Genomic DNA, 24,920 nt, shown 5'->3' on the forward strand with positions numbered 1-24,920 from the left:
AATACTCATAGGTAAAACTAAATAATATATGACTTACGAATGTTACCATATATTCACGATGAAGTGTTATGATGACAGAGTCCTCAACGTTTCTCATCCCTACTGTTGTGGCTGGAAGTGGATAATCGTGGTTGGCAGATATCTCAGTACAATGCGCAATGTAGAACACATAGTACTCTACGGCTTTCGAACTTTACAGTATTAGTGAGTGTAATCGCTGATACAATCTTCACCCTGTTCCACCCATATTGGCATTAACATTGCGTTACGCGTTTTTAATTTAGGGTAGCACCACGGGGCCGATACTAGTTTAGTAATATTGTCTTAACATAATTTAAATGAAGCTGGAAAGGAAGGGAAGTTACTTTATTTCATTAGGCATTTACTTTTCTTTGCGCATACATAAGTATAAAATCTTGTTTTCTCAATACTTGCTTGTAAACCATATTTGCAGTTTCACTGACCGACTGTAAACGAAGAAATGTGAGCACTCTACGTACATTACTCCATCAGAGAAACATGATTCCATTAAGTTAACGCCACAGTATTAGAATGTTTGCTCCTAAGCTTTGTTGATGGTCATGCAGTATGCTAATTTAAATGGGAACTGCAGTTGTTTTAAGTTGAGGGCCAACCCACATGACAATAGGGTATTTGTGGTATAAAAACCATCTGACTATTTTGTTTAGTAATCATTATACTCGCTCCGATGATGTTACTGTGGAGCTGCGTGATGCAGAGTCTTGTGTCATTACATAGTTTTGGCGAATTTAGATCGCACAGTAAAATGACTCGCAAGCCAACCTTCAATTTGAGGCATTGCAACAGCATTTCAGTTATATTCAACGAACTTGGAAAATGTACACTGGCATTATCATCAGTCACTGAATCGATTGAGATGGAAGATGTTTCTGGTCCCAGGATGAGCTCTTGTACTGTCTTGTTGATTTCGTTGACAATTTTGCTTTTCAGCGCCCATAACCAGTCTGAATTGGTGTAATTGTTGACGATACCCTTTATATATGGATTATAACATTATTACAAAAATCATGTGTGATTCTGAAATGGCCGGAATTTGCGCCTGCTGGTTATGTGCCTTCTTCTATAATAGGCAGGCCGCGGTGGTCTCGCGGTTCTAGGCGCGCAGTCCGGAACCGTGCGACTGCTACGGTCGCAGGTTCGAATCCTGCCTCGGGCATGGATGTGTGTGATGTCCTTAGGTTAGTTAGGTTTAAGTAGTTCTAAGTTCTAGGGGACTGATGACCACAGCAGTTGAGTCCCATAGTGCTTAGAGCCATTTGAACCATTTTTTTCTATAACAGATTTCGGCCAAATCCTTGCCCTCTTATGTCTCCTGATGTTTGGTTTCTCATATACGTTGTTAATCTGAGTATCTTTATTTGCTACCATTTGAAAGACTTCTTTATGCAGGCATTTGTTTCCTCCGCTGGTGTCGATTTCGGAATATCAAGGAGCCTTTGGTGATAATCGCTTGGCAAAATTAATCAAACACCTCGCATTAAACTTATGTTATCCGGTACATCCTCCAGTGTTCCAATTAGTAAAAAAAAAATGAAATAATAAATTCGCATCTGCACAGTAAAGTTCGTAAGACACAGAGTATACAGCTTTTCCTCAGCGTATTTATTACACCATATTTCGCGAATTTTTGCTCGCCACACTCACTCACCACTGCACACTGTGGCAGAGGGTCGTCATGGATAAAAGTCTATTAGGACGTGAACATACAAGCCTGAAATGAAATGTAAGGAATCAATGGGCATGAAATCCAAAAAATACAATGAAATTAAATTATATAAGTGATTAATGCAATTAATAGAGGAAAAATCAGTCACGCAGTTATATTGAAGAAGTCTTGCACAAATAGCTGACTACAGGAACTTCTGGTCTGAGGCACAATATGCACCAATTTTCACGAGTTATGATGAATTCATTGTATTCAATACTTTCAGTAGGTTCTGCATCAATACCACGTTTTATGGGAAGGCTACTGCTTTCTAATAAAGTATGTTTGTCAAACCAGGTTAACATATGTCAAACAGTTTCCATCACAAGTCACAAGAAAATTCATAGTGGTTTCTATAGATGATATTTCAGCATTTATTTATTATTATGATTATTTATTATTATGATTATTTTTGCTTTATTATTCATTGGTCATTATTATTTTTGCATAGATCATATTCTCTTGGAATGAAATATAAAAAAGTAAATAAATTTCTAATATTCTTATTTTGATTCTCATGGAGTGGATACATCATTTCTTTGCTTATTACAAAAATGAATTTGTATATAGTCATATGAAATAATTTAGCGAACATAATACCAGTTATAGTAATATTAACAACTATTACGCTGTATCATTACAAATGTGTTAGATTTTCAGCCTTTATTATGTCTCAGAAAGAAAATATAGCTTCAGTATGTACAGAATATCAGAAACCAATTTTTGTCATCGCAATATGGTAACAGCTGTAATTTCGAAATTAGAATTTATTTCAACTTCAACTTCAGTCTTTGTATTCAGGAATTTGATAAAGCAATCTGACAACTTAAAATTTTCTAGTTACTATTGTAATGTTTTAGGTCTGAGTAAAAATTGCAGTATTAGAAATGCAGTCTGGATTCATAATTGAGTGAAAAAGCTATTCATTGGTAATAGACTCGTGTTTCAGTAACTGTTGTTCAACATCGATTAGAATGGACAGGGACTGCGATTGCTGTGTTCGGATGAGGGCTGACTTGGCATCCCTTCGCTCACAGCTGCAATCGGCTCTGACTTCGGTCGCGCAGCTTTAGGCTGTTGCCAATGGGCACCACTGTGGGGAGCCGGACTTGGGTATCACGGGGATGTCAACCTCGTCCCGTCTGTCCCCAGATCGGTCTGCCGCTGTGGTTGCCCCGGTTGCTGCCCGCAGTGGGGCTGAGCCCTCGCCTGTGGTTGTTTGGGAGGTCGTTCCAAGGCGTGGCAGGCAGCGAAAGGCGTCCCCGCAGGCTGATCAGAAAGCCTCCCCGGTGCGTCTGACAAACCGGTTTCAGGCACTGTCTCTGGCTGAGCCAGATGCAGCTGCCTGCCCTGTTTCAGAGGATCATTCTCAGCCTTCAAGGTCCGGGCAGTCGCAGAGGGTGGGCTTACTGGTAGTTGGGAGCTCCAATGTTAGGCGCTTAATGGGGCCCCTTAGGGATCTGGCGGCTAAGGAGGGGAAGAAATCCAGTGTGCACTCGGTGTGCATTCCCGAAGGAGTCATTCCTGATGTGGAAAGGGTCCTTCCGGATGCCATGAAGAGCACAGGGTGCAGCCAGCTGCAGGTGGTGGCACATGTCGGCACTAAAGACGTGTGTCGCTTTGGATCTGAGGAAATTCTCTCTGGATTCCAGCGGCTATCTGATTTGGTGAAGGCTGCCGGCCTTGCTTACGAGATGAAGGCAGAGCTCACCATCTGCAGCATCGTTGACAGAACCGACTGCGGACCTTTGGTGCAGAGCCGGGTGGAGGGTCTGAATCAGAGGCTCAGACGGTTTTGCGACCGTATTGGCTGCAGATTCCTTGACTTACGCCATAGGGTGGTGGGGTTTCGGGTTCCGCTGAATAGGTCAGGAGTTCACTACACTCAGCTGGCGGCTACACGGGTAGCGGAGGCTGTGTGGCGTGGACTGGGCGGTTTTTTAGGTTAGAAGGCCTCGGGAAAGTGCGGGATGGGCTGCAATGTCAAAGGGTGCTTGGCAATTACAGGACGTGCTTGGATCAAGGAACAGTCGGAATTATAGTTATAAATTGTTGTAGTTGCGCTGGAAAAGTCCCTGAGCTTCAAGCGCTAATAGAAAGCACAGAAGCTGATATCGTTATAGGTACAGAAAGCTGGCTAAAGCCTGAAATAAGTTCTGCAGAAATTTTTACGAAGTCTCAGACGGTGTTCAGGAAAGACAGATTAGGCAGAATTGGTAGTGGAGTGTTTGTGTCTGTCAGTAGTGGTTTATCTTGTAGTGAAGTCGAAGTAGATACTCCGTGCGAATTGGATGGTTGGAGGTTATACTGAACAGCCGAATTAAGTTAATAATTGGCTCCTTCTACCGATCCCCAGACTCCGATGATACAGTTGCGGAACAGTTCAGAGAAAGTTTGAGTCTCGTAACAAATAAATACCCCACTCATACGGTTATAGTTGGTGGGGACTTCAACCTACCCTCGGTATGTTGGCAAAAATACTTGTTCAAAACCGGTGGTAGGCAGAAAACGTCTTCCGAGATTGTCCTAAATGCTTCCTCCGAAAATTATTTCGAGCAGTTAGTCCACGAACCCACGCGAATTGTAAATGGTTGCGAAAACACACTTGACCTCTTAGCCACAAACAATCCAGAGCTGATAGAGAGCATCATGACTGATACAGGGATTAGTGATCACAAGGTCATTGTAGCTAGGCTCAATACCATTTCTTCCAAATCCATCAGAAACAAACGCAAAATAATTTTTATTTAAAAAAGCGGATAAAGTGTCACTAGAAGCCTTCCTAAAAGACAATTTCCATTCCTTCCGAACTGACTATGCGAATGTAGACGAGATGTGGCTCAAATTCAAAGATATAGTAGCAACAGAAATTGAGATATTCATACCTCATAAATTGGTAAGAGATGGAACGGATCCCCCATGGTACACAAAAAAGTTCCGAACGCTGTTGCAGAGGCAACGGAAAAAGCATGCGAAGTTCAGAAGAACGCGAAATCCCGAAGATGGGCTAAAATTTACAGACGCGCGAAATTTGGCACGTACTTCGATGCGAGATGCCTTTAATAGGTTCCACAACGAAACATTGTCTCGAAATTTGGTAGAAAATCCGAAGAAATTCTGGTCGTATGTAAAGTACACAAGCGGCAAGACGCAGTCAATACCTTCGCTGCGCAGTGCCGATGGTACTGTTATCGACGACTGTGTCGCTAAAGCAGAGTTATTGAACGCAGTTTTCCGAAATTCCTTCACCTGGGAAGACGAATGGAATATTCCAGAATTTGAAACACGAACATCTGCCAGCATGAGTTTTTTAGAAGTAGATACCTTAGGGGTTGCGAAGCAACTCAAATCGCTTGATACGTGCAAGTCTTCAGGTCCAGATTGTATACCGATTATGTTCCTTTCAGATTACGCTGATACTATAGCTCCCTACTTAGCACTCATATACAACCGCTCGCTCACCGATAGATCAGTACCTACAGATTGGAAAAATTGGAAAATTGCGCGAGTCGCACCAGTGTTCAAGAAGGGTAGTAGGAGTAATCCATTTAACTACAGACCTATATCATTGACTTTGGTTTGCAGTAGGGTTTTGGAGCATATACAGTATTCAAACATTATGAATCACCTCGAAGGGAACGATCTATTGACACGTAATCAGCATGGCTTCAGAAAACATCGCTCTTGTGCAACGCAGCTAGCTCTTTATTCGCACGAAGTAATGGCCGCTATCGACAGGGGATCTCAAGTTGATTCCGTATTTCTAGATTTCCGGAAAGCTTTTGACACCGTTCCTCACAAGCGACTTCTAATCAAGCTGCGGAGCTATGGGGTATCGTCTCAGTTGTGCGACTGGATTCGTGATTTCCTGTCAGGAAGGTCGCAGTTCGTAGTAATAGACGGCAAATCATCGAGTAAAACTGAAGTGATATCAGGTGTTCCCCAGGGAAGCGTCCTGGGACCTCTACTGTTCCTGATCTATATACATGACCTGGGTGACAATCTGAGCAGTTCTCTTAGACTGTTCGCAGATGATGCTGTAATTTACCGTCTAGTAAGGTCATCCGAAGACCAGTATCAGCTGCAAAGCGATTTAGAAAAGATTGCTGTATGGTGTGTCAGGTGGCAGTTGACGCTAAATAACGAAAAGTGTGAGATGATCCACATGAGTTCCAAAAGAAATCCGTTGGAATTCGATTACTCGATAAGTAGTACAATTCTCAAGGCTGTCAATTCAACTAAGTACTTGGGTGTTAAAATTACGAACAACTTCAGTTGGAAGGACCACATAGATAATATTGTCGGGAAGGCTAGCCAAAGGTTGCGTTTCATTGGCAGGACACTTAGCAGATGCAACAAGTCCACTAAAGAGACAGCTTACACTACACTCGTTCGTCCTCTTTTAGAATATTGCTGCGCGGTGTGGGATCCTTACCAGGTGGGATTGACGGAGGACATCGAAAGGGTGCAAAAAAGGGCAGCTCGTTTTGTATTATCACGTTGTAGGGGAGAGAGTGTGACAGATATGATACACGAGTTGGGATGGAAGTCATTACAGCATAGACGTTCATCGTCGCGGCGAGACCTTTTTACGAAATTTCAGTCACCAACTTTCTCTTCCGAATGCGAAAATATTTTGTTGAGCCCAACCTACATAGGTAGGAATGATCATCAAAATAAAATAAGAGAAATCAGAGCTCGAACAGAAAGGTTTAGGTGTTCGTTTTCCCCGCTCGCTGTTCGGGAGTGGAATAGTAGAGTGATAGTATGATTGTGGTTTGATGAATCCTCTGCCAAGCACTTAAATGTGAATTGCAGAGTAGTCATGTGGATGTAGATGTAGATTTATAATGAACAGATATACAGTCTATCAACCTGAAAAAACTAAACTCCACCCGAACAGGCCCAAGGACGTTGGTACTTTTTAATGGAGCATGTGTGGGAATAGTCAGTGAGCTCTTAAGAATATTTTTCGACCCAAACTAGGTCAGCCCAGATCTCTAATTTGAGGTGATCAAATTCATAATAGCCGCGCGGGATTAGCCGAGCGGTCTCAGGCGCTGCAGTCATGGACTGTGCGGCTGGTCCCAGCGGAGTTTCGAGTCCTCCCTCGGGCATGGATGTGTGTGTTTGTCCCTAGGATGATTTAGGTTAAGTAGGGTGTAAGCTTAGGGACTGATAACCTTAGCGGTTAAGTCCCAAAGATTTCACACACATTTGAACATTTGAAAATCCGTAATATAAATGTCAAAGCCTCAAAAATTTGTGATAATATTTTTATAGCAATGTCTGTTACATTAGATTTGATTGGTAATTGAATAGCATTTCCCAAATAAGTAAGATTTTGACTTTTAACAGCATTATTAGTACTTCTTTTTACATTCTCTATAACAGACAACAATGCTGATGTACGATGAAACATCTGCCCAACACTAGCAGATGCTGTTGCTCATGGAGTAGATTTTCAGTAGATTTATTATGTTTTTTGTTACATTTAGGATGTGTAGCCACACTTAGCACCAACGTCTTCAGTAGTCATTAATTATGAATGGTGATATGACTGGGCAAATGTATAGGTATTTATCCACACAAAATTCATGTGAGCTGCTAGAAGAAACATTAAATTTCTATCAGTTGGTGTGGCATTAGTATGATGATGAATTTCCTATTAAAAACTCTTTGGTGGGAGAAAAAGAAACTAGCCAAGTATCAAAAAATCGGTAGATGGAGAGAAATAATTTTATGCAGAAGTTTTCACCTCGATTATTTGATCTCATCTCATTATGATTCTTTCTTTGGAAAACAGAAAAATGTGTAACCTAGATGGATGTAAAAGTACTTCCTCTGCTCCTAATGTGACTCCATCTACAGTAATCCCTGCCGTTGGGAACTTTCTAGTAAAAGTGGGTAACTGCCTGAAAAATCCCTGTGTGGTAGGTGAAATTAAGCCCAATTTTTTTTTCTAAAAGACACAAGGCAGGCTTCACAAATACTAATCACATGAGAGCTGCATTCGAATAAAACTGATATATGATGGACGTAAAAATATGTATAGTTACAGCATATGGGTATGCATAAAAAATATAATGACCGGTTCTTTATCATAGAAACTGGTAATGACGAAACAGTTTGTATCCAGGTCTTTGGCATAGGGATGTTTGCTCCTCTCTTTCTGTCTTTGTCAGTTTCTTACTCTATAGGGGCCTCACGTGTGGTTGGAAATGGTACCTGAAGAATGCTTTGAATAACTGTAACTAGGATAGAGAATTACTGTCTACTGAATGTACTAACAAGCTACTGTAGTAAGATGGATTATATTCTGGATAAGATTCGTTCACATTCATGAGGACCAAGTCCTTTATAATCTCCATTATTATACTTAAAATTATAACTGTACAAAATTTCCTTGCTAGCAGTTGTCTTTAAGAGCTCGCCAGTATCACAGTTTCCGTAATTAGAAAAAAGTTCGCTGTTGGAAAATTTGATGATTGTTGCTCATCAGAAAAGTATATGTCATGAAACAGCCATAACAGTCTTTATCAGTTCTTCACACGTAAATATTAATGCACCTGCCACATGATATTTAACATAAATGCCAGTACGAAAAACGTTTCCCAGGAATTCAGATTAATTTATTCGACATTTATGTTGCTCCAAAATTGAAGTCCTGTAGCGCTCACAACGAAAATATAACGGAGTTTTACAGCAGGAAGAGGGCAGAAAGACATGGAGACTGGATTTATAAACTGAAAAGCTTGTACCTCCAGCAACCTCATGTAACCATACCGATTTTGTTTATTAAAACAGATTATTGCCTTGTCGTTTCGTATTTCGCAGTGGTCCAATAATTTTTGGTTGGAAAGGAACATTTTCCTGAGTGAAGCCCAGCAATAAGTATCATCCGATCTCATAAAACAAAACAAACATAAATTTTTAAAGGAATCATGTGCACACCTAGATGCTTTTATGGGACCATTCAAAAGCGGATTGTAGCTGAAAATTTCGTGATACAAAACCCAAGTGCTATACCACATTACTGATTGCTAGATTATATAATAATTACAATATCAAGACTACGTCAGAACCTAGAAGTAGATAATTTACATAGTTTTTATGTTTTGCATAGTGTTAGATTTTACCCAAATTATTCATTCAATATTGAAAATATAGAAAAATCAACTCTACTGCAAGTGTATTATATATATATACAATTTCAGGTTTCTGCCAAATCTGGACTTCACATCTCTGTTTCCTACAACTCCTAGAAACATAACATAACGTGCAGTAACTACAAAAATATTTAAGTCACATTTTCCGCAAAACCTCCAAAATCAAGGCGTTTGAATAACATTAATAGCACTGAAAAGATGATAACGAGTTTAAATTCGCGAGTAGAGTACTGAACGGCGCAGATATAGTATTCAAGAAGAAAGAGATAAACACGTTAAACGTTTTAAATACAATGCAAGGTAAAACATATCGGACATCACACTAAAACTACTTGTAGTGGCAATTAAGAATGCAAAAAAGTGCAAAATTGAACAGCAATTAAAAATCTGCCATAGGTTACAAAATAAACACACTTCTAGAGAAGGAACTAGTGAGATATGAAGATAACTGTAGTATCAAACAAAATGTTTCAAAGGCAAAAAGCAATATAAACAAAAAAATTAGAGAGGATCAGCTAATAACCACAAAAGCAGATTAAGGCCACACGATTGTAAATGTGAAAGATACTGAATATGAATATGTGCAAAGAACTTTTTAAATTTTTTACAGAAAACAACATAGTACACTACTTAACACAAACTCAAATAAAACAGCTGCATATGAAAATTAAAGGACAGTTAAAAAAAATATTTCTTCCAGACAGAATATGAAAAGAAATACATCACCCATATGAACCCTAAAACCTTCATATTAAGATCCCAAACTACAGTACACAAGGAAAGATGTTCAATCAGACCAGTAGTTAACAGTATGAACAGTCTTGCACACAGACTATCTTAAAACTCAATTTTTTTTATAAAATTTACTTCGCAATTGAAGAAACTGATACTTTAAAGAACAGTACCACATTAATCCCTGAAATAAGGGTAATAAATATTCCATATGGTGCCCACATTATATCACTAGACTTCATCAAGCTGTATTCTAATATCCCTATTAAAGTAGCCATTGCTGTCACAAACAACAATTTATTAAAACACAAAAAATTTATTAAATTTATAGAGTTACTGATCCTCAACTAGAATTATTTTACACACACTGCCAATATTTATCAACAATCAGATGGGCTAGCCATACAAAACGATGGTACAAACATCAAACAAAATTCCATTGTACAAAGAACGTAGAGAGAGGCAAATTGCAGTGGCTACAAACTTCCCCAGCCCAGTGATAGACAAAATACTCAAGGAAACAGCAAAAGGAAAAAAAAATTCCTGGCTCTTCTGATGGAAGAATAATACCTTACTTGGGCAGCATTTCTCAAACAAACAAAAAAAAATAAAAATAAAGAAACGCAAATCTACTTAAATCACATAAAGTGAACGTAGCTTTCTCCATAAACTACAGCAGAAATTAGTGTACATCTTAAAAAATAAGAAACATAAATTCTCAGACTCCAGAATATACAAAAATACATGTAGAGCTAGCTCATCGTAGTACATAGGACAGACTGGTAGAAAATTACATACTACGTCCCCTTATCACAACTGGTATGCACATAAGCAGTTCATAAATTCAACAATGGCAATAGACATAAAAAACATTAGACATAATTCAGAAACATAAAAGAAGATCTTGAGATACTCTATCAGTTTCATAAAGAGCATACAGTGGATTTAATGGAAGGAATTTTTATACATCATAAAAACCAAGGAGAAAAAATTCTCATTAATAAAGTGGATAGTGAATCAATAAATTTTCTCAAATATTTCTCCTGCATATAATAACTGTAGTAAATTCCATAAATGTGTTCAGTTCTTCTTACACTCTACTCAGTATCTTTACAAGAAAGTATAAAATAGAATATAAATCATAACTGATAATTTAAAAGTCAGTAATTCACAATAATGGTAATATAAAAGTTGTAAGTGACAACTTTACGTAAATAATGTAATCCAGAGATAATGTCTGGCTGTATCCAAACCCTTCGTGAAGCTATACTAACACAAGCGAACAGTCCGAGAGATAGTTTGCATGTGTGTGGGTTTCTGTGTAATGGAGGCAGTACAGTACCTGCAAGTAGGCAGACAAAAATACAATTTCTTACATAACATGTAAATAGTCGCAAGATTTATCTTATCCAATTTTCCGATTTCAGTATCATAATCTCGGAAAGACAACCACAGTTCAAGAGAGGCAGAGGAACACACATGCAAACTTGAGTCAAAACACTTACGTGTTAATATTTGCACTTGATAACGAGAAGAAATTCTTCACACGTATCGTCGTAAGCATGGAAAACCCGTGCACTGTTTCATCATTTGAATCATATGTGACAAAGAGTGCACAAATACTAAAATTATCAAAAGATTTTAACGATCCATCTGGCAAATACTGCTCTTATAATGGGATAAGGTATGTTACAGATAATAATATGTATCAGATAATGAGACGAAAGAGAGAGATGCAAAAGAGTAATGACAAAACTGCATTTAGAGCGGTCTGACATTGTTTGATTGGCAGCATGGATCATCTCGAGTCTCGATTAGCATCAGAAGTAGGGGCTACCATCTATAAATTAGCAGAAGAATTAACGCGGCTGCCGAGCAACAGAACGATCGAAATACTTACCCGACGTAGCAGCTGCTTTCTTTATTCTTTTGACGCTTCGCCACAGAGTAACAGCTTTTACCAGAATGGCGCCTTAACTGTAGGTCAATACGGCAGTACGACAGACAACACCGAGCGCGGAAGGATGCTTTGGCTCCTCAAAGTCCAGCTGAAGAGTTCGGGTGGCTGGTCAACCAGAGGACCAGAGGCCTATTCAAATACTCGTATCTAGTAAAACACAGTCGACTTAGAAGAGTTGAACTTATTTTTATGACCTATGTAAAGGGAATTTTTGCAGCAGGTTCTGAAGGAACCACTATGCGTTTTTACCGTCAGTTTTACTCACAGGAATATCTCTATGCGTGCAGGTGGGCGGGCCCTTGCTAACGGAATTGGCTCCGTTTCAGCTAAAGCGCCTTGTGGACGACTATTTGTAGCTTGATAATACCTATTGTGCCACAAAAATCGGGGAAATTCCTCTAACGAATATCACTGCGCCATCGTCATGTCAAGGCCACGTAGCGAACATACATAAAATTAATGTTCCAATTTCCGCACATAATAACTCATAAAGCTTTTGAATTAATTTTTATCTTTGATGAACCTTTGATGACGCCTTCTACTGTATTTTACATGTTTTTTTTTTCATCTCTGTTGCGAGTACGTCTCCACAAGGAGATGTCAATTACTTAAACGTTGACAAAAATTAAGAAAAATAAACGTCGCTATCATATTGCATAAACTTTAGTTTCGTATTTAACTGCTCTAACATTTTACTCTGTACATAGAATAGGAGCAGCGAACCATATTTGGGATTGTACTGCTGTCTAAAATAACAGAGGAAATGAAATGCACCGCCTGACAAAAAATCCGAAGCACACGGAAGGGAAGAGGAAACGAAATGACCTTCACGGCTTGAGATGGAATGTAATGTTATTTCAGTGATTACAATATCGAGTCAAATTTACAAAGAACTTGGCAGCATGAGCCCTCTTATCAATATGACGTCGCGCCCCGTCGGGCGTGGATGCATCCATTGATTCGGATGGGAAGACTGTCATAAAGCCGTTGTGTACTCTACTGAGGCGCCGAACCACGACTTTTGTAGCTGATGCTGGGAATTTGCACCGGAATGGTGCTGGCGTCCGAGCTGGTCCTGCACTTGTTGTACTGGGGACAGATCTGGCGATCTTGCTGTCACGACAGGAATACAACACTGTCGCACGAGAGGTAATACACGAGGACGCAGGATGTCCGTAAAGTACAGATGTGTCCTCAGAGTTCCCTCAGTCACCACCAGCAGTTACCTGAAGTCGTGCCCGATGGCTCCCTGCACCAGGAGCGGCACGGCTGCAGCTCTCCAAAGCATTGGAAGAATGGGACCGCTGCCAAGTCGCCGTCACACTCGCCGACGATGGTCATCTGGGATGATGCATTCATCGCTGAACACAGTGCGAACCCATTCATCAGCAGTCCTCGCCTATTGGTCACAGCACCACAAACAGCCGTTTGTGTTGTGGTGTTCATGGCGCAATATATGCATGGGTCGGTAATTCGATAGTGCCGCTGCTGCTGTTTTCCGATATGGGCGTCCACAGAGGATCCAGGAGGGCCAGGGTATGGGCGGCGCCAAAGCTCTAAAATTACCATTGCCCCACTTTCGCACTTGACGACGAGTATGCCGGACGTCACGTTCCCACTCAGCCCAATACTGGACCACTTTCACATCCGAATGCCCCACAAATCTGAATATTGCACGATTTGACCAGCCGACCAAATGGAGACTACACTGAGGCCCCTTTCAAACACTGTCATATTCTGATAACGCTGTCTAACTGAAGTACGCGGCAGCTCTGTGTTCAAGCAACATCGCCCACTGTTTAGGCCCTTATGTGCCTTACCAGTTCTGGTAACACTACGAAACACGAACAACGGTAACGCACTTTGGTTGCTATTCTAGCTGTGACAGAGAATTGCAACTCTAATCGATTACTCACCGATGGTGAGTAGCTATACGAAGCTGACATTGACAACCGACCATCTGGATGCTTCACTTTTCTGTCAGGCAGTGTATCTATCACGTATTTTCCGTTTTTTTGCGAACTGAAAAATTTCTTTTTCAGAATGATGGCAGCTATTGTGTATCAAACAGACGGACGTTATATTTCGGTGTATGATTTGACAACATTGAAGCAAAAAAAAGTAATCTGTGTTTCTCCTGACATTCCTGGCAAGGAAGTTGTTGTTGCCTGTTTCACATTTGATTTAAAGTTCTTAATGGTAATTCTTGGCAAGCCTCAGTGGATGCTACTATGTTATGAGTTACAAACGGGAGATCTAAAGTCCTCAACACAAGCAATTAATGAAGATGGAACAGGAGAAGTCTATCAGGTCAGTGATTTCATCTTACATTAAACTGTAATCTAAAAACTGTGTTGATGAATAACGGTATTTACATGTCCAGAAATTTGTGGTGACAGGGTTCGTTCTGTCACCGTCACTACTCCTTCTTGGCTCTCTGACAGCAATGCTCCCATAAATATGTGGTACTGTGTGCAGTGCAAAACCATATTTAATTTTAGACGTCGGTTCCATTGGACATTTAGGACCGATGATTGCAAAATTAATTAATTTTTCCCTTTTTATATTTGCTCTTTATGTTTAAAATGGCAGTTTACGATAAAACTAAAAATAGCAACGTTGTCCCTTGACTAGAGAAATGAATATTTGACTTTTGTTCCACCGGTGCCTCCCGTAGTGAGACAAATTAATGTTACAAAGAGTCCAAATGATATGTAAAGTGGAATTCTGGTCAGAAAAATTGAAAATTCAACTTGATATGGCGAATTGTGAACAAAGTCGCACTTATAACTTTTCAGTAACACCAATATGCTCTGAACGTTCCACAAAAATATTGATTACAAAAGGCTTTATACATATTCTCCAATAAGAGTTGCTACACTACTACATATTTATGGAGCATAAACACACAAAAAATTACTTAAAATTCCGATATTTTTTTGCTAGTCTGAAATATTAATCCTGTAAAAATTATACTTAAGGTGAGAGAAAGAAAAATCAAATGATCTTACGGCATTGTTGGCCGGGAGACCCCATGCGGGCGCCAAGGGTGCAGTTAACAGTGAAGATAGCAAATCATTTTCTGTAATCTTAACATTTTTGATACTGCATCAATAAGAACACAGAAATGCGGTGTTATCATGTTGGCCAATTTGGGTCCTTAACGTTTGTCCTGTTACTTATCTTACCCTGCATATGAGAAGGATTAGCTGCAAATTTCTTTCACTAGTTACCTTCGAAATTTGACATTCAGTAAATCTGTAATTACAGTAAAGGGAATTATTAATGTATTTTTGCTAGGTTTATAAGCGTTTAATAATTCATTTGCTAAGCGCGCTCTCCAAGAAGACACTCGGTACGGTGAGTGATGGAAGTAACAGATTCGACAAAAGTCACATGACGATGCTCGACTTTGGACCGATATTCACTTGTTTCAGGTGACTACGAACCTCAGCCTGGCGCACACTGTTATCTTTAGTGAACTGAGCTTTGTTGCTTGTGGTGTTAACTACACGTGTCCACGGCCAGTTTAAGGACCGAGCCACAAGACAGGCCGGTTAGGACGCCAAGCGGAGGAGGCGCCTAGTATAAAATTAGTATACAGAGTGTGTTATAATTAATAGTAAAATCTTACACTGGTCAAAGTATTAGATAAAAGATGCAAAGAGATAAGTGTGAATTTGTTGTTAAAAGCCACCACTGACTTCAGTATCAGTTCTCCTCAGTGGAGATATGTTTGAAACGTAAACTTTTAGACTCAGTCCCCATCCATTTGGCCTACCTCAATAAGAAATGCAATACTCCTTCAGCACGCCACATCTGCTGCACACTGGTATCTGTTAAAGGAGATTCTCCACGTGACGTCTCTGCAGTAGATAACGAATTTTTTCTGCATTTACCTATCGATGGTGTATTTTGAAGAAGTACATATTTTATCTGAGTGTAACACTTCTCAGCGGTACCCTTTGGGAGAGCGGAATAGATGCTTTTGAACCTCTTAGATAAAACGATGAACTAATGCAAAATTCTGTTTATAAACGTAGCGAAGATTACAAAACAGGTGCTTTTGAAAGAAAAAGTGCCACTGGTATTCTTGTACATTTCTGACAAGGCTGAAAGTATGTTGTTGTTGTGGTCTTCAGTCCTGAGATTGGTTTGATGAAGCTCTCCATGCTACTCTATCCTGTGCAAGCTTCTTCATCTCCCAGTACCTACTGCAACCTGCATCCTTCTGAATCTGCTTAGTGTATTCATCTCTTGGTCTCCCTCTACGATTTTTACCCTCCACACCGCCCTCCAATACTAAACCGGTGATCCCTTGATGCCTCAGAACATGTCCTACCAACCGATCCCTTCTTCTGGTCAAGTTGTGCCGCAAACTTCTGTTCTCCCCAATCCTATTCAATACTTCCTCATTAGTTATGTGATCTACCCATCTAATCTTCAGCATTCTTCTGTAGCACCACATTTCGAAAGCTTCTATTCTCTTCTTGTCTAAACTATTTATCGTCCATGTTTCACTTCCATACATGGCCACACTCCATACAAATACATAAAAATAACAAAAGCAAAAATGTACGAATAAACAAGAGTCCGCAAACGAGTCTTGACTGTGTGGGCAGCAGCCACCACTGACTTCAAAATAAAATATTGTCCTGGTTAGTATTTTTGACAAATGAAACGGTCTATTAATGTAGACATCATATTTCTTGCACTGACTCTGCCGTTGTGTAGTAAGGACAAGATAACAATACGTTAATGGAGTCCCAAGGACAGTTTAACTGTGAAAAACTGCTGAAGGAATTGCTACACGCAGTGTCTTACGATTACCGGTATATTAAAATTCTGTGAATGAGCAACCTTAATTTTCTTGTTATCGGGTCTTTACTTTGTGCGTGAAATTAATTTTTCACCTGTTCCACGGGAGTAAGACCTTATAAATTTTTTAACATTTAAAAAATTATATTTTACTTCTGAAAACTGATGGGTGATAACATACGACGAACTCTTGTAGAAATAGGTTCTTTTGAAGTACCTCATAACGGTCATATCACGCTTTCTTGGAGTACTCCGGAAATTACCTTTACATCTGTCGATTTTGTTTCGTCAAGAGCGACGTGTTGAGTTCTGTATGCAAAGAAGTCATGAATCCAGTCGCAAATATGATCTGATACCTGATAAGTTCGTATTTTTTTCATTAAACAGTAGTAGGAGACGGTGTCAAGTGCCTTTCTGAAGTCAAGGAACAGGGCATCAACCTGAGCGTAATTGTCTATGGCGCTATGGATACCACGGAGGTAGAGAGCCAGCTCAGTTTTATAGGACCTTTGTTTGCGGAATCCATGTTGATTTTTATAGAGGAGATTTTCCTTGTCCAAGAAGGTCATAATTCTTGAGTATAAAACATGTTCCATAATTCTACAACAGATTAAGGTCATAATTCTTGAGCATAAAACATGTTTCATAATTCTACAACAGATTGACGTCAACGATGTAGGTCTGTAATTGTGTACATCTGTCTTACGGTATTTCTTAAAAACGGGAACTACCTGCGGTTGCTTCCAGTCGCTAGGTACCCTCGTTGCACAAACGATAGTTCTTTCGCATAATATTTGCAGAATCGTATAGGTATCTTATCTGGTGCTGACGCCTTTCCACTACTGAATGACTGTAGTTGTTTTTCTATTGCGGGATCGATTACCTCAATATCTGCCATTTCGATGTTCGTACGACGTTTGAAAGCAAGGACAGTGCTACGATCTTCCGCGGTGAAGCAACTTCGGAAGACGGAATTCAGTATTTGGCCCTTCTCTCTATTATCATCTATTTCGGTGTCAGTATGGTTCATATGTTCAAATGTATGTGAATTTCTAAGGCACCAAACTGCTGAGGTCATTGGTCCCTAGACTTACACACTGCTTAAACTAACCTAAACTAGCGTATGCTAAGAACAACACACACACATCCATGCCCGAGGGAGGGCTCGAAGCTCCGGTGGGAGGGGCCTCGCAATCCGTGACATGGCGCCTCAAACCACGTGGCCACACCGCGCGTTGCTACTAGGTTCACTGAGTGAGTAAATAGATGCTTTTGACCACTTAATGATTTTACATGCGACCAAAACCTCTTAGGGTATTTTACTCAGATCGGTTGACAAAGTTTTACTTTCAAAGTCATTGAACGCTTCTCTCATTGCTCTCCTTACGCGCATTTCCGTTTCGTTCAGCGAGGTTTTTACTTCTCTTGAATCTGAGACGAAGTTCTCTTTGTTTATGTAGAAGTTTTCCTTAAGAAGTTACTCGGTACAGATTTGTCTTGGGCATTTTGCACGATGCCTTTGAATTTTTTCCATTTTTACTCCACATCTTCGTCGTCATGCTGACTGCTCAGATACTCTGAAATTTAGTAAAAATATCTTCCTACTTTTTTTAACATTTCTTCTAAGACGCGTTGTAATAGATGCCTTGTGATCACTGATATCTTTCTCTACATTAACTGACTCGATACCTTCAGGTCTTTTTGTTGCCAGAAGATCTAAGATGTTAACCTCACGAGTTAGTTCTCTATCTGCTCAAAGTAATTTTCGTACAAGACATCCACAACAATGTCACACGAATCCCTGATAGAATGACACTCCCAGTCTATACCTGGCAAGTTGATGTCACCTGCTATTACAAAGGAAGCATCAGCAAAGTTACTAACGATATTCTGCAAGTTCTGACTGCCACTGGAGGTCCTGAATCAGGAGGTCTATAAAAGCATCCGATTACCATTTTTGACCGATCTTTGATACTTAACTTCACCCAGATTAATTCACAATCAAATTCCATGATAACCTCGCTAGATTTTATCGAAATCTTTTCTGCACTAAACACTCTGTTGTCATTGGCGTTTAACCTATTTCTACGGTAAATACAGCAATCAGAACTTAGGATTTCGTTGTCATTAACGTCCAAGTTCAACCAGTTTTCTGTCCGTAATACTGATAACCTATAGTAAGCGATACTAATTCTTGAACCTTTCCTTGGGTGCTCCTGCAGTTTGCTAAAATCATATTAACCTTTTCTATCTCCGATCTGCGGTATTGTGGCTAATTTATTAGGCAAATAGTCTTTGCTCACAAGGGAGGATTGCACGCCGCGTGTACTCCGCTACCCTAGTAGCCGCTTCCTGTCGTGTAGTGCACACCTGACCTGTTAAATGAAACCATACAGATCTGCAACCGATAGCGGAGGTCGAGAAATTCCCATCCGATACCGTCGCAGAGTCGTCTGAGTCTCTGATTCAGACGCTCTACTCTGCTTCAAACCAGAGGACCGCGATCAACCATGGGTACGATGTTAGAAATAGACAGCTTAACCTGCACCCAGCGTGCGATACTAGTTGCCTTCACCAAATCAGTGATCCGCCGAAAGGAGCCGAGGATGCCCTCAGAACCCAAGCACCAGGCGTCACTCGTGCCGACATGTGCCACTACATGCAGCCGGTTGCAACCAGTGCGCTCGGTAGCAGCTGGCAGCAAACATACCGAGTTCACACTGCCATTTCCCGCCGTGCTTGCTATTTCCCTGAGGGGCTCTAACACCCGTCTAACATTGGAGCTCCCAGTGATACGTATACCCACTCTCTGCTCTTGTCCGGACTGGACAGGAAAATCGGTGGCTGGGCCAATAGGAGAGGCATCAACACTGGGCAGCACCTCGTAGGGAGCCAGCCGCACGGCCTGCTCCCTCTTTCGCCTTCCGCCCGGTGGCACGTGAGCCACCTTTGTCTGCCACCCACTCTGGAGTGAGGACGGACCGGTCAGATGTTGCGTATCGGAAGTTGCAGTGACATCCAGGTCACCAGGGGATTCCAGTGGCACCAAACGTGTTGAAGGTCTGGTCCCCAGCGCTCATAACTCACCACAACTTTGAGCATTAGCCAGAAACCTGTCGGCGGTAGCCAACGCTGCTTCCAGCTGTTTACGGACAGCAGCCAATTCTCCTTGTGTCCGCTGACAATACTTGTGCAGAGCGTATATGCCTTAGTAAGAGATCTAGTATACCGAAAAATGCGGTCAAATGGATCGCATTTGATGTCAGTAGCACGTATCACTGATTGAGGTGACAGAGGGTGGAATTCTGTATAATGTCAGTCGGCTGTGTGCAGTGTTAGTGAGCGCGTACATGCCGTTACTGCATATAGGAAACAGACGCCATGAGTGACAGCGAGTGTTGTATACATAAACCACTGCTCTGCCAACGCCACGCGGAAAACAGGTATCACATGATGAAAAAGCAAACTCGGTGTATACGGGAAATGAGGCTCTCTGATCGTCAAATAGCCAAGAAGTTGAACCATTGAAGTACAGAGAGTGATAATTTCGTGAGATTGGGCGTATGATATGGACAGAAAAGAAAATATGGAGAAAATAGAAAATTCTCTGAGGCACAGAAACGGTTACTGTCGGCCACAGGAAGGGCCACAAATCGCTATTCTTCTCTATTTGTTGCCGATTTACAGTTGCCAGTGACTGCCAGACATGTACGGTACATATTGTTACAACATTTTGCACTCAAGAAGTGGCTGTAGAAACCTGTTATAAAATTCAGACATAAGCAGGCTACTTTGAAAAGCATATGTCATGGACTTGAGAATGGGAAAAAGTGATCTTCAGTGGTGAGAAAAAATTTAATTTAGATTATCTTGATGGATTTCAATATTACAAGCATGATTTGAGAACAGAACAGCAGGTAAGAATGAACAGAAATTTTGGTGATGGAAGTGTTATGATTTGGACACCCTTCTGCGTTAAAGATAAATCACACATTGCTTGACTGAACACTAGAAAGAACTCTCACATGTAAGTTGAGATGCTAGAGAGAGAAGTGATTAGAATGTTTGAGAACGTAGAGGACGAATGTCTAATTTTTCAACAAAATAATACATCTGTGCATGTCTCTGCTACGACCAAAAACTGGTTTGAAGATAAAGGTGTTGATGTTTGCCTGGCCTGCACGTACCCGAATTTGAAACTAACTCCTTGGTTAATATTTGGAAAGCGTGCTTATCGCAGCGGAATGCATTTTGAGGCCGTATATGAGCTGAAAAGGCCGATACGAGAATAGTGGGCGATAATTTCACTGCAAGAACCGCAAAACCTAACAAAATGAAAGTCAAAGATAATTTTTGAGGTAATAAGTCGAAACAGATGTTGGACAAAGTACTGATAGTGCAATGATAGGCCAATGAGTGTCTTTATACCAATTTCCATTTTAAATGCTAACACCTTACTTTGTTACTCGTGTTCTGAAAGAGACGATGGAATTCCGTCATGATATTTTGTCTTACAAAGGAAACTCCCCATCGCACCCCCATCAGATTTAGTTATAAGTTGGCACAATGGATAGGCCTTGAAAAACTGAACACAGATCAATCGAGAAAACAGGAAGAAGTTGTGTGGAACTATGAAAAAATAAGCAAAATATACAAACTGAGTAGTACATGGGCAAGATAGGCAACATCAAGGGGAGTGTAAGCTTAGGAGCGTCGTGGTCTCGTGGTTACCGTGAGCAGCTGCACAACAATAGGTCCTTGGTTCAAATCTTCCCTCGAGTGAAAAGTTTATTTTCGCAAAGTTATGATCTGTCCGTTCGTTCATTGACGTCTCTGTTCACTGTAATAAGTTTAGTGTCTGTGTTTTGCGACCGCACCGAAAAACCGTGCGATTACTAGACGAAAGGACGTGCCTCTCCAATGGGAACCGAAAGCATTTGATCCAAGGTCATAGGTCAACCGATTCTTCCACAGGAAAACACGTCTGATATATTCTATACGACACTGTTGACGGCATGTGCGTCACATGACAGGAATATATTGTCGACCCACGTAACTTGTATACTTGGCGAATGGGTAAAAAGATTCTTCTACTTTGTCCGATTTAGGTTTTCTAGTGGATATGATAATCACTCCCAAAAAAGTGATGAAAACACAAGAGCTTGTTTGTCACATTAACTAAAAATAAAAAACTAAATGTTTCACTCGAGGGAAGACTTGAACCAAGGACCTCTCGTTCCGCAGCTGCTCGCCATAACCATAGGACCCAGGCGCTCCTGAGCAAATTGGCCTTGACGTTGCATATCTTGCGCATGGACTACTCAGTCTGTATATTTTGCTTATTTTTTTCATAGCTCCACACAACTTCTTCCTGTTTTCTCGATTGATCTGTGTTCAGTTTTTCAAGGCCTATCCACTGTGCCAACTTATAACTAAATCTGAGGGGGTGCTATGGGGAGGTTCCCTTGTTAGTTCGGTTCTGTAATGGAGAGGCCAACACAGCAGAGCGGAGCTGTGTGTAGGGGCGCTGCTCCAGCGCTGCGTCGCGCCCGCGTGTGGTGGGGCCAAGGCAGGCTCGCTTGACTGCGTGAATGGCGAACGCACATACGGGCCGATCTGCAATCTTTCTTCAAGAAATAACGCGAATCTCACAGTTTTATTCGTCAGCTTCCAGATGAACTGCTTATCATTTTGTTAATAGTCATAGATACTGTGATATTTCAAATTTAATCAATCTACTACAAGATAATCGAATATTTTGCTATGAAAAATAGGGGTCGCTATGAATTTGCGTTTGGTGCACGTTAGGTCATATGTACTACCAAATTTAGTTAACATATTGAACTGTTCTTTAAACTTGGAATGGGATCAATTGCTCACTCCATTCTCCAAAAAATGGATGGAATATACCGAGTCCGTTCCTTTCGGGCGTCCAGACGATAAAGCGAGAATGAAATACTCATAATAGCTTCGTATCTCATAAACAGTTTTAAATATGGAAACAAGATTTTGGCAAATGATAGTACCCAAAGAGGAGAGCAGGTTGCCATATGGTTACCGTGTATAACTTCTTATCCAGTGCGATATGCAAGTGGCTACAGATTTTACTCAGTGGATTAATGTACGTTTTAAGGGTTATCAACAACTAGTGAAACGAGAATGGTTACAGGTTCATAGAAAACAGAATTGGTTTTCGAGGCATAGCTCTGACTTTCACAACAGGATTCATAATCATTGTAAGGATAATGGAGTCAAATGCCAAAATGTTGTGGAACTGTCCTCAGTCACAACACATGACTGCCTTCTGAAGATGATTTTCTAAATACCGTAAATGATTTACAATAGACAGAACTTTCCAAATCTAATCGGCGATGTTAACAGAAGACATATTCTTCTGAAATGCTCAGAAAATTCTGGTACAATATTTACAACTATAAAAAATTTTCATTTTTCAATCATGCTACAAGCAGTTGCAAATCCTCACAGTAAATTCACTATAATCGGTGTTGGGTAATATGGAAAGCGAAGGGACGATGGTAGATTTGATTCTTCCAGTGTATTTCGCTTAATTCAAGTAGAAGAGCTTAACATACCATCAGACTTTCCACAAACAAAGGCGTCCGATCTGTTGCCTGTTGTATTAATTGGAGATAACGCATATCCCTCGTTAAGGTACTTTATCAACTCTTACAGCCGATAAGTTTCAGACCCAGGGAAAGAATATTCCGACAAACGCTTTTCCTGACCATTACGATCAACTGAATGTGCTTTAGGAATAATGACAACTAAGTGGATCATATCTTGGCAGCCAATACAAACCTCACGAGAATTTGCTGAAGATACTGAAAATGTACGTGTTCTCCGCAACACTGTGATTGACCTATTGGGATCCCTCAGTGTTGATCAGCAACACACAGTAGAAATCATGCGTTCTATACAAGGCACTTACGTGACAGGGCGAAACAAACATTAAACATTAACACAGTTTCAAATGAAGCTGTTAAAACGAGGTGATTTTGAAAACATTTTTTCACATAATAAAACACTATTTTCATGTGTCTGTCAGCCATGCTACTTCAACTTTATTATCTCGTATCGTTTCAAGACGACGAAAGAAATAATACATTAAGGCAATGTATTCTGTACTTGTAGTCTGTAATACTGCTGCCACCTCTAGTTGTTTCGCTCGTTTCATAACGGATGACGAGTAAAAACAGCTGTTGTTAAGGCTCCCGCTGAAGCCACTTTCTCAACACTACAAAAAAAGAAACGCAAGCGCTAGCAACAGCAGTGACTCAGTTATGCGCACAAACAGCCAAATGCTGCCGGCATTGGCCGAATACAGCCAGACTCACTCAAATACTCTGGTCACTACACACAGAAACAAACTCCTCTTTAATCACATACACTGAACAACAATGGTTTGTTTCGCCAGCGCTGCTCTTCTCACCACGCCCCACTGCTCTGATCGTGTAGCAGCACGCCACCTTAACTGGGGCCTTATACGTAAATACTACTTTCATAATACATTACTTACACCTACGCTTCAGACATCGCACTATTACTATCGTAGATGCCCCACCTTTATACTACATTCCACTACTGTAGATGCCTTGGAACATCTTAAATACTACACTGAACAAATGTACGACGATGTTCATGAAGCTAACGAAAATTCTAAAGTCTGCTACTGGGAAAAACAGTGTAACTGGATTTGCAAAAAAGCTACAAGAACCCACATGTCTTTGTTATGCAGCGGCCTGGTGTGGAATTATCTTCTGGATCAACCAGGTCAGCAAAGCTTCCCAAAGAGATACTGCAATCTTACCGAGCGCTATGGATGTAGTTGAAACTGTTGACAGTTTGTTTGGAGATGATATGACCAGCAGAGGGTTTAATCGCATGGTAATTCATGGAAAAGTACTCGCTGAGATACTTGGCTATCATACAGACTTTGAAGAAGAAAAGAAAATTCATCTAAGGAGAATGGGGAAGCAGTTTACTTATGAGTCTAACGAGGTACCCATTAATGAATGTGAACGTTTCCTAAGGTAAATTTTTTCTATCTTTTTGGAGATAGAGCTATCTGTTCACTAAAATATAGATTTGATCTAATGGACAGTCGTAGTAAGGGGTTCAGATTTTTATGCAATATTCATAATCTGCAGACGTGGGAAGGTAAAAAATTAAGACCCACATGCTCAGTTCTTGATACTGCAATAAGTGATGTTGACAAATGTGACATCACTACGAAGGGACTAAACGACGAAATTTTAATCTTAGCACCCATTATTCCTCCAGAAAGTTCAGCATTAAGTTCACTATTTTACATTAGAACAGCAAATTTATTCAATTTTTGGCAATATTTTGGGAAGCTCATGAATTCTCCTGATATTACCATTTATCTATAACTAATGGTCAACGAAAATTTTCAAAACTCAAGTTGCTAAATACCTACCTTGGGGCAACACTTTCTCAGGAACAATTGTGTGGA

The 24,920-nt window shown here is 40.4% G+C and overlaps 1 protein-coding gene across 1 annotated transcript in view; it reads left to right on the forward strand.

Moving 5' to 3' along the window:
* Positions 1–24,920, forward strand: part of LOC126333207 (cilia- and flagella-associated protein 57-like) — a 141,893-nt gene that overhangs the window by 21,794 nt on the left and 95,179 nt on the right. Inside the window, exon 3 of the mRNA XM_049996721.1 lies at positions 13,651–13,918. Within this exon, the coding sequence (XP_049852678.1) occupies positions 13,651–13,918 (268 nt within the window). The remainder of the gene's footprint in view (positions 1–13,650; positions 13,919–24,920) is intronic.

Source organism: Schistocerca gregaria, chromosome 2 (genome assembly GCF_023897955.1).
Source record: "Schistocerca gregaria isolate iqSchGreg1 chromosome 2, iqSchGreg1.2, whole genome shotgun sequence".
Classification (NCBI taxonomy): Eukaryota; Metazoa; Arthropoda; class Insecta; order Orthoptera; family Acrididae; genus Schistocerca; species Schistocerca gregaria.